At 34.9% G+C, this 13,538-nt stretch overlaps 2 protein-coding genes and 1 long non-coding RNA gene across 3 annotated transcripts; 2 read left to right on the top strand and 1 right to left on the bottom strand.

Annotated features, from left to right (window-relative positions):
• The first annotated feature begins 33 nt into the window (after positions 1-33).
• LOC131642943 (LEAF RUST 10 DISEASE-RESISTANCE LOCUS RECEPTOR-LIKE PROTEIN KINASE-like 2.5) lies at positions 34-2,486 on the top strand. The gene is made up of 3 exons (XM_058913105.1): positions 34-1,114; positions 1,207-1,247; positions 1,750-2,486. The coding sequence occupies exons 1-3, from the start codon at positions 342-344 to the stop codon at positions 2,484-2,486; spliced, it is 1,551 nt and encodes a 516-aa protein (XP_058769088.1). The 5' UTR covers positions 34-341.
• Positions 2,253-7,820, bottom strand: LOC131642951 (uncharacterized). Its single transcript, XR_009296081.1, has 3 exons — positions 7,618-7,820; positions 7,365-7,515; positions 2,253-2,870 (listed from the first exon to the last, which is right to left on the bottom strand). It is a non-coding gene; the product is annotated as an uncharacterized LOC131642951 (long non-coding RNA).
• LOC131642934 (LEAF RUST 10 DISEASE-RESISTANCE LOCUS RECEPTOR-LIKE PROTEIN KINASE-like 1.1) lies at positions 4,514-7,153 on the top strand. Its single transcript, XM_058913099.1, has 4 exons — positions 4,514-5,213; positions 5,454-5,486; positions 5,824-6,033; positions 6,153-7,153. The coding sequence occupies exons 1-4, from the start codon at positions 4,514-4,516 to the stop codon at positions 7,151-7,153; spliced, it is 1,944 nt and encodes a 647-aa protein (XP_058769082.1).
• Positions 7,821-13,538: the final 5,718 nt, after the last annotated feature.

Below are 13,538 nucleotides of genomic sequence, written 5' to 3'. Positions count from 1 at the left end.
TCAACAATTATGAAACAAATTGTGAAACATGAGTCAATGTCTTTCGTTTCTGCAGTAGTACATCACAGGTTCCTTTGTCTCTCATTTAACTCTGCTACTGTTACTTATCTTCTTAACTAGCAAAAGAAGTGGACACAGTGATGATTGTCCAGACTCATTTGATTGTGGAAATCTTGGATTTCTCCGCTCTCCTTTTACCAAGGTTGGATTCCCACACTGTGGTGCATTGGCAATTCAAGGTTATGATGATGTTAACAAAACTTCTATGAAGCATGTTCATAAGACTTGTGTGGTAATTTCCTAGTCAACGACCGTGTCATTTGGCTTCATAGGATATATTTATGTATTGCAAAGTAACAAGTGTGGAACAAATTATGAAACACAATCATAGGTTCCTTATGTTGTCTCATTTAACTGTGCTACTGTTACTTGTCTTAACTATCAAAGGAAATGGACACAGTGATGATTGTCCAGAGTCATTTGATTGTGGAAATCTTGGGTTTATTGGCTACCCTTTTACCAAGTTTGGACTCTCAAACTGCGGTGCATTGGCAATTCAAGGTTGTGATGATCCTAACAAAAATGCAATGAAGACCATCCAATTAACCAAAGGAGGAAGACACTTTCAAGTTACAAAAATTGATAATACCTGGTCCAAGGGCAACCCTATTTCAATTATTGACCATAATTTCACCAAGCTTTTGACGAAAAGTGCTTGTGAAGTCTACAACTATGTTAATATTACCCTCCCTCCTCCCTCTCCTTTTGGAACTTCTTATATCAAAGACAATATAACTGCTTTCAAATGCAACCGTACCCAAAAACAAGTCACCAACCCTCCAAGTAATTTTTTAAAAAATAGTTCTTATCCGAACTATGATTTTTATTTCGGTGATTCAATATCCGATGGTGAGTCTAATCGCTCTTTCACGTCATGCTTGTTGTTTCATCTTCCTGTCATTGGATTAGGCTTTGCACTTTCTGGTAACCCGTATCCGTTATTAGCTCATGAAATTACCTATCAGTTTCAACTTTCTGAAGAGTGCATACAGTGTCACCGTGATACAAAAGGTCATTGTCGTGCTCACAACAACGGACAAATTTATTGCCCAGGGTAATGCATTAACAAAACTTCCAGAAACAGTTAAGATGTTTTTTGGATGATAAGAAATTTGCTAACTACTTCCTATTTGAATATTTGTGCAGGAAGGGTAGAAGTTCAAATTGGAAGCTCCGACTGGTTTTAGGTGATGGGCATATTTTAATGTTCAGTATAACTAGTTTAGTTCTTCCAAACATAATTGTCTGTGTGGTATTGTACATATATTTATGCTTTCCTACCGTCATTAACAGTACTTTATGATTGAAAACAGAATGAAACAATTATTTTAATTTTTCTTTTTTTGTTTTGTTGTCAATTGTCAAACTAAAAGTCATTGCAATCTACTGTTAAAGGAGTCGGTGTAGGACCATAGACACACAACTTAGATAAAAAAAAATTAAGAAACTGTTAATGGTGATGAGATCCAACTTAGTGATGGAATTTATTATTTTCTCTGTGTTTATCTCTTACCAAATAGAATTATCCATTTATTTATGAAGAGGATCCTAACGCATTCTTAATGTCAATTGTTTAAATCATGTACTTAATAGAATAAAAATTAATCGTTGTTGTTTATGTATTGAGGTCATTATTTTCTTACATTATATACATTTGCATTTTATTTTAAATATTTTATGATTTTTCAGCTGTTGTGGTCGTGGTAGTTATTGGAGGTGGAGTGCTTATATTATTGGCATATTGCATTAAGAAAAAGATCGTCCCTGCAGCATTTCTTTTATTCAGGAAGAAGAGTTCAACCAATCAAATTATTGAGGATTTTTTGAAAGAACATGGACATCTTCCAGCTGCTAGGTATACTTATTCAGATGTCAAGAAAATAACAAACTCTTTTAGAAACAAATTAGGCCAAGGAGGGTTTGGAAGTGTATACAAAGGGAAGTTACGTGATGAACGCGATGTCGCAGTGAAGGTTTTAAGTGAATCAAAAGGTAATGGGGAAGATTTTATTAATGAAGTTGCAAGTATCAGTAGAACTTCGCATGTCAACATTGTTAGACTTTTGGGATTCTGTTTGGATGGTTCTAAAAAGGCACTAATATATGAATTCATGTCTAATGGATCTCTTGAGAAGTTCATATATGTGGAGAAAAATCCATTGAAGGGTGATCACCAATTGAATTGCAAAATACAGTATGATATTGCTGTTGGTGTTGCTCGGGGACTAGAGTACTTGCATAGAGGTTGCAACACCAGAATCTTACATTTCGACATAAAACCTCATAATATATTACTTGATGAGGATCTATGTCCGAAAATTTCAGATTTTGGACTTGCTAAAATATGTCTAAAAAATGAAAGCATTGTATCCGTATTTGGTGCAAGGGGAACACCCGGATATATTGCTCCAGAGTTGTTCTCTTAAAATTTTGGTGGGGTGTCACATAAATCAGATGTCTATAGTTATGGAATGATGGTTTTAGAAATGGTTGGTCGAAGAAAGAACATTAAAGTTGAAGTGGATTGTTCTAGTGAGTTATATTTTCCACACTGGATTTATAAACGTCTTGAATTGAATCAGGATCTTGGACTTAAGTGTGTTAAAAATGAAATTGATGAAGAAATGGTAAGAAAAATGACAGTGGTGAGTTTATGGTGCATACAAACTGACCCTTCAAATCGACCATCAATGCGTAAAGTGGTGGAAATGTTGGAAGGGAGCCTTCAAGTGCTGGAAATACCGCCGAAACCCTTTTTGTCTTCTCCTTCAACATCTTCAATCCATGTTTCATCTGAAATGTTGTAGTTTCTGTAGACATTAAGATGCAAAGCAGAATGTGAGGATAATAAGTTGTAATGTTGTATCATTTCTTTTGGCTTATGTTTTAAGAGTAGGCTGTCATATGAACAGAGATAGTATTGAGATAAAAATACTCAATAAATTTTCTTATATATGAACAAGAGATAGTATAAGTTTTCATGGAACAATTCTTTTGAGAAGTAATTTAAAAAATAGAATTACTCTGAAAAGGTGTAAAGTTGGTGTAATCTTTTCAAAATTATATTTTAAAAGTTCTTCTCACATTACATACGGTAGAGCTAGCCCAATTGATATTTCCTGCCTTGAATATACTAGTAATTTGGCTTCAAAGTTAAGACTTGGTAATCTTCCTCTGACATAGCTGTTTCTTTAATTTGGCATGTCATGTAATTAAATGATTCATATATAGTCTTAATACAACATACACTCCATATCTTTTCTACCCTACTCTCCCTTTTTAGTGGGAATGAATGTTCTGTGGGAATCTCACATATAACCAAAAAATGTCTTGCCTATATGTTTATTTCCCTTTATATAAACCTACAAAGTTTGGATGGTAGAGAACATAGCCATAGCCATCGTCGTTGCAGTTTCCTCTTGGTTCCGCCTTCAGCGCCATTTTTTGTTTCGTTAATACTTGTCTTTGCAGCTTATTGAGATATCTCGTCTTGTTCATCATTGCCGCTATGATTCCCATTTAACCCTGTTAGTGTTAATGTGTGTTTGACCATCATATGTCACATATTTTGCTGTTATGACCACACCATCCAAAGCCTGCCCGAAGCCAGATGCGTGTCGTCGGATTCCATCCCACCTGCGGTTTCTTTAATGCAGTGTTGCAGATGCGTGACGTACACGTGCCGTCACACATGGGAAATTTCTTCACCGTTATTCATTATGAGTGTCTACTCTCCTTCTGAGAACTTTGGTTTATGAGTCACTGGAAACTCATGCATTTCTGGTTCGTTTTCTTTTTGTTTTTCAAACTTTTAACATTGTTATGTTCCAACTATTGTCCTATTTTTCATTTCTTTTTAGGAGTCTCTTTATTGCTATTTGAGAGTTATTTTTATTCTCTTGAGCAAGATAAGACAATTAAAGTTGCTAAGAAATCAGGAGGGATATACTATCTATTTGATGCACAAACAGGTGAACGCAACTGTTTTGGTCATTCTTTTTTTCATCATTGTTTTTAAAATAATTGGTTGAGTGTTTTAAATATGACAATGACACATCTTTCCATTTTCTAAACACCATCAAATTACTTTTCTTTCAAGTCTTACTAAATGTACTGAACAACTTAATCTTATTTATTCTCATGATTCAAAACCAAAATTTGAATCAATTTTTTTATTTATAATAATAGTCTTACTATAGTATTTGATTGCTAAAGTTGAATTCTTTGGACGAGGACTTGCCCTTCTCGCAAGAACAACCCTTTTCAAGTCAACTAGCGTATAGGCGGTTCAATTATATTAATATTTTAGAACTTAAAGAGACGAGTGCAACACACTTTCATTAGAGAACCATATTACCATCTCTACTTATAAAGGGGGATTGTCTTGGAACTAACTGTATTTCTTATTTTCCATTAGTATCACTGTTTCCTTCTCTTGCCCTTACAATTCACAATGACCTCCCTTTTCATTTTCAAATCATTAATATTCTTCCAGTTTCTACTTGTTTCAGCTCAAGATCATGAAACATGTCCAACTGCTTTTAGTTGTGGATATCTTGGCCAGATCACTTTTCCTTTCACAGTCCCACAACGCCCTCACTGTGGCGCTTTGGCCATACATAACTGTGAGAATGCAACTGCTCCCAAAACCATCCAACTAGGCAGTCCACCATCAAAACAGTTTTTTACTGTTCCATACGTGGAAGGTGATACCATCACAGTCAGGGAAAATGAAGCTCAACGGAAGACTTTGCGATCCAAAAATTGTCAAGCCATTCGCAATTTTCCTGTTCCTCCCACTTCTCCTTTAGCTTCTTTCTACATCAAATATAATATAACTATGTTCAAATGCAATCACTCCCTTAGTGTAATCCCTCCCAAATCATTTCAAAACTACAAAAACTGTTCCGGTTATAATATCTACTATTATTACCTTCAAAACTCTAGTGGTAATTTCACAGTGCCAAGTTCTTTGGCACGGTGTAAAGTGTATCAGGTTGCAATAAGAGACAGCCCTTCTGATGACCTCTTTGATTTTCTATCTGCTGAAATCCAAATTAAAGTACAATTGTCTGATGATTGCAACAAGTGTCTTCGCCACCAAGGAGGCCGATGTCAACTTGACATTCACAAAAATTTCTATTGTGTCAAAGGTATGCATGTCCAAAATATACACATAATTACAACAATGATCTTTAATAAAGAGGTTATCAGCAAAATACAATTCTATTACTTGCAGTTTAAAGCTTATAGCAATAATTGAAGCCAAAGTTTCAGTAACACTAGACTGTTTTCAATACTGTTGAATTTGTCCAATTGATATTTCCTGCCTTGTACGTACTATCAATAATTGTCTGTTTTGAAGTAACCGGTTTCTTTGATTTCTGTTGCAGAGGATAAAAGATTGGCTTGGAAGTTAGGAATTGGTAATGTTCCTTTGACATAGAGGTTTCTTTAATTTCGCATGTCTTAAAATTGAATGATCCTTAGAAACATAGTACACACATATTCCATGTCTTTTATACTCTACTCTCCCTTTTTAGCAGGAATGAATATTTTTATGTCAGAACTTAACGTCTCACAATAAAATGTTTTGCCTATATGTTTATTTCCCTTATTTATAGACCTATCAAAGTTTGGATGGTTAAGGACATAATAGTCGAGTAAGCAGTCAATCAGAAAGTATTTCAAATTCCTTTTGCATGCTCTTCAAGATAATATTCTATTAATTATTTAATTTTCCTCCCCTTTATTGATTTCTAGGCATTGGACTCCCTGTCGTTATTATAACTGGATTGCTGATTACATGGCGCTGTAAACGACGTGTTCCTAATTTCAACAACAAATACACAGAGAGTGACAGTTTCTACAATGGGGTGCCAGTGTTTTCCTTTAAGGATCTTGAAGTAGCAACAAAAAAATTTGACAGTTCAAGAGAACTCGGAGAAGGAGGATTTGGGACTGTTTATTATGGTATGTTTCACAATCATACTAAAACACTGTCTATGAAAAGGGTGGTAGGTTTAATTAGAACATCTTCCCCATATCTATATAAGTATATAATAACTCTTACTTTCATCTTTAACATCTAGGAAAACTAAAAGATGGACGTGAAGTTGCTGTGAAGCGCCTTTATCAGCACAACGTCAAACGAGTTGAACAGTTCATGAATGAAATCAAAATCCTCACTCGCTTGCGCCACAAAAATCTAGTCACTCTTTATGGCTGCACTTCGCATCATAGTCATGAACTACTGCTTGTATACGAATACATTTCAAATGGAACTGTCGCCAGTCATCTGCGTGGTGAATCTGGATTTTTGCCATGGCATATTCGAATGAAAGTTGCCTTAGGGACTGCTAGTGCTTTGGCTTATCTCCATGCTTCTGAAATCATTCACCGTGATGTGAAAACAAACAACATTCTCCTTGACGATACCTTTTGCATTAAAGTAGCAGATTTTGGACTGTCAAAACTGTTCCCAAATGATGTCACACATGTCTCCACGGCTCCGCAAGGAACCCCAGGCTATGTGGATCCGGAATATCATCAGTGCTACAGGCTTACAAGCAAGAGTGATGTTTACAGTTTTGGGGTTGTGCTTGTTGAGCTGATATCATCTATGCCTGCAGTTGATATGAGTAGAGATAAGGAAGAGATAAACTTAGCAAATCTAGCCATAAGGAAGATTCAAAAAAGTGCAATCAGTGAACTCGTGGATCCTACCCTTGGTTTTGAGTCAGATAGTGATGTTAAAAGAAAAATAGTTTCAATAGCAGAACTGGCTTTTCAGTGTTTGCAACGGGATAAGGAATTGAGGCCTTCCATGGATGACGTTTTAGAGGTGCTGAGGAGAATTGATAATGGGAGTGGGGTGGATAAGTTTGGACATGTAGAGGAAGTAATAGCTCATGGAGCAGGTATATCACGTATCAATGTTCGTTCACTGTCACCACCTTCATCCGACCATGTTGAGGTGAAATTGTCGAAGGATAAAAAGATAACGCCTTCTCCTAAGGGTGTGACAGATAAATGGGATAGTGAATCCACTACTCCTAATATAAGTGGCCAATCAGCAAGCCAAATGCAATAATGACACTAGTTAAACCTTTTATATTTCGGAAGACAAGAATAAAGATTTCATCAACACTTGTTGGTTGTTATCGGGTTTTGATTGTAAATTCCATTTGCTGATCCAAATATTTGCTAAAAAGTTATGTATATTTTATTAGCAATCAAAAGGAAATCAGATTACTATATAAAATCAACATAGCAGCGATGATAATGTAGAAAAAATGAGTTACCTGAGCATCATTCAGCATTTGCAATGTGCGAAGAATGAATATGAAAGCCATTATACCTGTTTGTAATAGTGAAGCAATGGTTAGCTCTGTGTTCAGTGGTGCTGCTGATGATGATTATGGATTTAGGGTTTTCGCTTTCATGTAATTTGATCTGAAACAATTGGAATTGGCTTTAGAAGGATGCAAAACGACACATTTGCAATTTTCTTAAAACGAAAAGAAAAAGAAAGCGTTTCATAGAACAGATTCAAACCGCTGAAATGCTAGAATTTGTTGGTTCTTTGAGTTTGACGGAAATGGGGACCTTCCCTGATTTATTTAGTTTCACTTTTGATCAGAGGGAAAGGGAGAGGACGAAAATGATAAAGCCAATATTTGCTCCCTCCAAAGTGAAAAGATTTGAAAGGATAAAACACTTTCTTTTTTTTTTCTTTAGACATTTTTGTCTTTATTTTCATTTTTTTTTATGAATTAGAATAAAACAATAGAAGAGAGAAAAGATAAGAAGAGCCTTTGTTATATTATTTTCTTTCTGAAGGAATGATTCAAGTATATTCATTTCTTTCACTAAGCTGAATGATCATTTCTTTGTCGATGAATGACAATCTTTTGCACTAGTTAGTTAAGAGTTTAACTAAGGAGTGACTTTGTAAAAAGGTCTGCAAGATTATCACATGAACGAATTTGTTGGATGCTTATATCATCACTCATATGAAGATCATGAGTGAAAAAGAATTTTGGAAAAATGTGTTTTGTTTGATCTCCTTTAATGTAACTATCTTTCAATTGAGCAATGCATGCAGTATTATCTTCACATATTATTGTTGTATTTATTTTTCTAGAATTAGGGATCTCAATCAAACACATTCTCGACTTGCCTCATGTAGTGGCAAAAGTTTTGCATGATTAGATGAAGTTGCAGTTATGGTTTGTTTCACAGATCTCCAAAAAATAGTCATTCTGCCACATGTAAACAAGTAACTTGTCTTTGATTTACCATTATGAGGATCTGACAAGTAACCTGCATCCGCATAACTTGTTAATTCAAATTTGAATACTTTGAAATAAAACAAACTCATGTCCATTGTAACCATAAGATGACAGTATATGTTTGACTCTGTTCCAATGTCTTAGAACATGTATGGGAATGATATTTGTGAATAGGTATATCTAAACCATCTTAATTTCTCCCCCTTTGTTAGAAATCAAAAAGACTTTAAACAAAATAACCAAAAAAATAAACTTCGTTGATTAAGAAGATAAAGTACAAAATTTTGAAATAAAGAGGAACTAAGTTCCCAAAAGAAAACAAAGGTAAAAAAAAATGGCTAAGGCTTCTCAGGAAACTTGGAAGAAATTTCCCTCAGTAGTTGCATAATCCCGACATTAATAGCTTGTTGTTCTTGATGTCGTTGATCTTGAAGATCCAACCTTTCCCTGACAAAAGCCTTTTCTGTTCTAAACTCATCCAGAGTTTGTTGAAGCAGAGCACACACATCTCTAGAACCAGATGCAGGCGACTTCTCAACACCTGAAGTAGAACCTACTTGCTGCTCAGAAGGAATATCAATAAAGGAGAGATTCTACTTATCAGAAGCAGTCTCTTCAGCCACATGGACTTCCGGAGCCGGAAGCATAAGAATTGGAGGAGGCTGGCATGCACCAATCTCAATATTCTTCTTCCTTATTTCCTTCTTGAAGAAAAAAAACTGAACTTCAGAAGCATTTGAATCCATCCACTTCTTGAAGTCATTCCAAATGTTATATGTTGCTTCAGGATCCAAGCCCTATGTGCAAGCATCCGTCAAGAGACGAAGTCTATCCAGAGCATCATTTTCAAAACGATATAGTAAGTCATTTAAAGGTGGAGGACGAATATCAGTTTAAAGGATGAGAGGGTTAGAAGGTGTGGAGTAAGGATTAGAAATACAGACAAGTAGAAATAGGGTTAGAAGAAGGTGAGGAGAATGATTCAACAAAATCCATATCCGAATCAGAATTTTTTGATGTAGTAACAGGTGCGTCGTTATCAAACAAGGTAGAATCAGAGTTGGAAGAAGGTTTTTCTTCAGAATCAGATGAGATAACATGAACGTGACCTAAAGAATCACTAGAGGATTTATGGGTTTCTAAATGGTTTAGAAAAGTAGTTATTTGGGCAATACAGAGGTGGTAGGTAGAGATTGAGAAGAAGGGGACAATGAAACTATATTATTCTGATAAGATCTACTAACATATAACCTAGTTGTAGATAGTAGAGTAGCTTGCAAAGGATCTTCTGTATTATCAAGAGAATTTGTGGTACCAGAGGGTCCATCTACATGAATAAATGAAACATTTCTTTTCTTTCTTACAAGAGGTTCTTCTGGTTCATCCAAAAGATCGTCATGATATCCACAAGACTCAACACTATCATATATGCATCTGACAACATGTTGAGGAATCTTTCCTGGAAAGTTCACAATAAGTTCCATAACAACTTGAGGAGATACATTGGGTGATTCCTTATTAATTAAGCACTCTTCCATATACTTAAGAATAGATTCTAAAGAATCACGAGTAGTAAACATGTATCCTTCTTCTATGCTCGGTATAACATACATATCATCTTCTGACGTCCGATCTTCTAAAGGATCAATAACATAAGAAATAAAAGACATAAACTTCAAATTTCTTCCATCAAAAGGTCTTCTATAAGTTTTGACAAGAAGCTCATTTTGATTCTGATGAGAAAGAAGTTCCACCAATTTTCTTTCAACCATAAATAGTGAGATAAGTCTTCCCAGAGGTATCCAGGTATTTACATTAGAAGAGTCTATTCTAGAACTCCTAATCATATCCCTTAGATACTTAAAAAGTACTGCTGGAAGATTTATTTTGTTTTCAAAAGCAAGATAATACAACATGAACTTCTCATCATTGTTGATGTGGTCAAGAGCATTCGTCGGAGGTCTTTAACGAATGCAACCTAGAATAATCTTAGCCCATACTCTGAGACTATGATGTAGATCTTTGACATATTTAGAACTTTTCTTATTCTGGAAAATTCTTTAGGCAACTTGTTTCAATTTCTTCTTACTCAAACTTCCATCATCAAGGTTATATCGCTTCTTTCCTTTACCATCATGATTAAGAAGTTGGGAAATAGATCCTTCAGTGTTGCAGATATTCAAACCAATCACACACGCTGAGATTTCCCGTCTAGTTTCCTGAGCCATAACCCAAAATTGCTTTACTAATTCAGAAAAAATTGGTCCGTTGAGAAGATGAAAGAACGTTCACCATCCTTGAAAATCCAATTCTGCATAAAGATCATACCATTTACTTGGAGATTGTTGAAATCTACATGTAACTTATTAAGAACATTCGATTGAGAAATATTAATAGAGCACTGAAGAACAGGAAGTCCTTCTACCACTTGTTGAGGCTGTTGTTGAGACGATGATCCTTGAATAGTCGGTTGAGCAGTTGAAGTTTTTTGTGGTTCAATGTCTTCTTTTTGTTGTTAATGAGCCATTGTTACAGACGATCACGAACAAGAACATGAACAAGAACACGAACATGGGTTTTGGTTTCAGAGAGTTTTTAGGTCTTGAAAGTGTAAAAGTGTGGGATAGTGGTAGCAAAAGTGTTGAAGTGTGAGTGAGTGATTTTAAATAGCTTTTGTAATGATGAAAATAACTTGAACAGTGCAAAAAGTTCTGATAAGGGTAAAGCGAAAAGATTTTAACCTAATCCCAATAAAATCTCTTATCCCAAAAAGTCACATAAAGTGTAGGAGTGCTTCTCGACAAGACAGTTGTCTTTCGTTGAATCATTAACCTTTCACTATCCTGACAGCTCATTAATGAATTAAAATCTTTAGTTTCCAGAGGACAAAAGTTTTTCAAAAGAAAAGATTCTCACATAGGACGCTTCTAATACATGAGAACTTTAATTTTCAAAAGCCTCACATTCCAGAAGGGAAAAAAATAAATACATACCTCAGAGTCTCATTTTCCCATTTTGAGAAAGTGAACATTCTGAAATTACATTTGTTTCATTCACTTATTCTTATTCGTTGAGCTTGTTTCTAAATATCCACTTGGTTCCTAATCACATGATTTCCTCTGGATATGGGCACAAGATCCCACACATCATTAATTGAGAATTGATTGAGTTCTTGTTGCATTTTCAGAATCCGCTCTGTGTCCAAAAGCGCTTCATCAGCGAATGTAGGTTCTAAGAGGGACACCAAACCCAGGAGAGTCTCTTCAAAAGGCTTGAAGGAGGATTTGGTTTTGACTGGTTCAGTATTGTCACCCAAAATCAATTCTTCAAAATATGAAGATCTTTGTTTGTGCTTCCTCTGAGGAGTCTGAGCATCAATAGCTTCTGGTTGAGCATCTCCATAGTCCTGTATCTCTTGCTCTTTTGTAGCAGCTTCATTACCTTCATAGCCTGAATAGGTAACTCTATATCTGCAAACTTTTCAACTAACTTTTACTTTTCATGATCAAGCTTATCATCAAATCTAGAATTTTTTTTAGGGATTTTGGAGTTAGAGAATTCGAAAAATGTGAGTTACATGCTCAAAATACGAAGGAGACCGTCTCGTGGAGTTGTCACTTTAATCCGATTTTACCTTTTTAGGGGAACCTTTTGTTTTAATCAGTTCGGCGGTGGTTTCAAATCCGTTGTTTTTAGATATACAATCTTCCTAAGTTGATTTTTGATGTGCAATTTCATGATGTCATCTGTTTTCATGAATCTATCTTGGATCACTTTCCATTCGGTCATGATATATATATTTTATTTATCATCCTTCTTCACACTATCATCATTAAAACGGAGCCGGGTCCAGTGAGTGCAAACTTCGTCCAACTCCTCTAAAACTCTATTTTTGCGCTCCACAACACCAATTTTTTGTGGGTTCTTGGAGAGAAAAAATTAAGTTCAATGACATGTTTATCATAGTAATCATCAAAGAGGTGGTTTTCAAATTCACCTCCATGATCTCTTCGTATTGCAACAATATTCAAATTCATTTTATTTTGGATTTTCAAATTCACCTCCATGATCGCTTCGTATTGCAACAATATTCAAATTTATTTTATTTTGAGACAACTTTTCTAAACTAGTGAAAGTCGAAAAGGTTGTCTCTACTCTCTACTATGTAAAAAGATGGTCTAAAAATATCTAGAATAATCGTCTACGATAACAAAACCATAGTAGTTACCACCCAAGCTTTTAGTCTGTGAAGGACCAAAACGATCCATATGGAGAAGCTCAAGAGGTCTAGAAGTTGAAACAATGTTTTTAGATTTTAAAGAGACTCTTGTATGCTTTCCTATTTGGCATTTATCGCGTAAGTGGTCTTTTGAAAATTTAATTTGAGAAATTGACATGAGCTAAGCGTCTATGTCATAACCAAGATTCTTCATTCATGGTTACTAAACATTTAGTGCTTGTCAAAGACATATCATCCAAGTTAAGCATATAGAAATTGTTTCCCTCAAGCCCTTAAACGATTGATCTTTCTTCTCATTATATTCAATTATGCAACATTCATTTGTGAAATCTATTTTGTATCCTTTATTGCGTAATTAACTAATGCTAAGTATATTATGTTTAAGGCTTTCAACAAACATAACATATTTAATAGTAATAGAAGAGGGATTACCGACACTACCTTTTCCAAGTATATCAAATTTGTTATTGTCTCTATAAGTCACGTATCCCTTCTTATTTTCCAAGTCTATAATAATTCTCCTAAATTTATATTTTGCAATAGTATGAACTTTTTTTCAACAATAGTGACAATTCAAATGATGATGAGAATGACCTTTTCTATTTGATTCCTTTTCAACAAAATTATACATTTTGTAAGGTACTATTAATGACCGTTTAAACTTTGTTGGATCAATAGAAAATGTGACTTTTGGTTCTAACACCTTGTTCAATTTGGCTTTTAGAGCAATAACCTCTTTTTTCCAAATGTGTCAAGTTTCACAACAAAACCAAGAAGGCTTCTCATCTTCAATTTTAACTTTTGGAGCATCTAACAAGCAAAAATTCCCCAAACAGTAACATAAAAAATGATGTACAAATGAATATATAAAATCTAAAAAATTGCAAACCCGCTTAGCCCGTGTTGAAACCCACTTAGCGCACTCGACCTACAATGAGAAAAAT

The sequence above is a fragment of the Vicia villosa genome, linkage group LG1 (genome assembly GCF_029867415.1).
Source record: "Vicia villosa cultivar HV-30 ecotype Madison, WI linkage group LG1, Vvil1.0, whole genome shotgun sequence".
Taxonomy (NCBI): Eukaryota; Viridiplantae; Streptophyta; class Magnoliopsida; order Fabales; family Fabaceae; genus Vicia; species Vicia villosa.
Note: the sequence above shows the minus strand (reverse complement) of the source record. Positions and strands in the feature narration are given on the sequence as shown.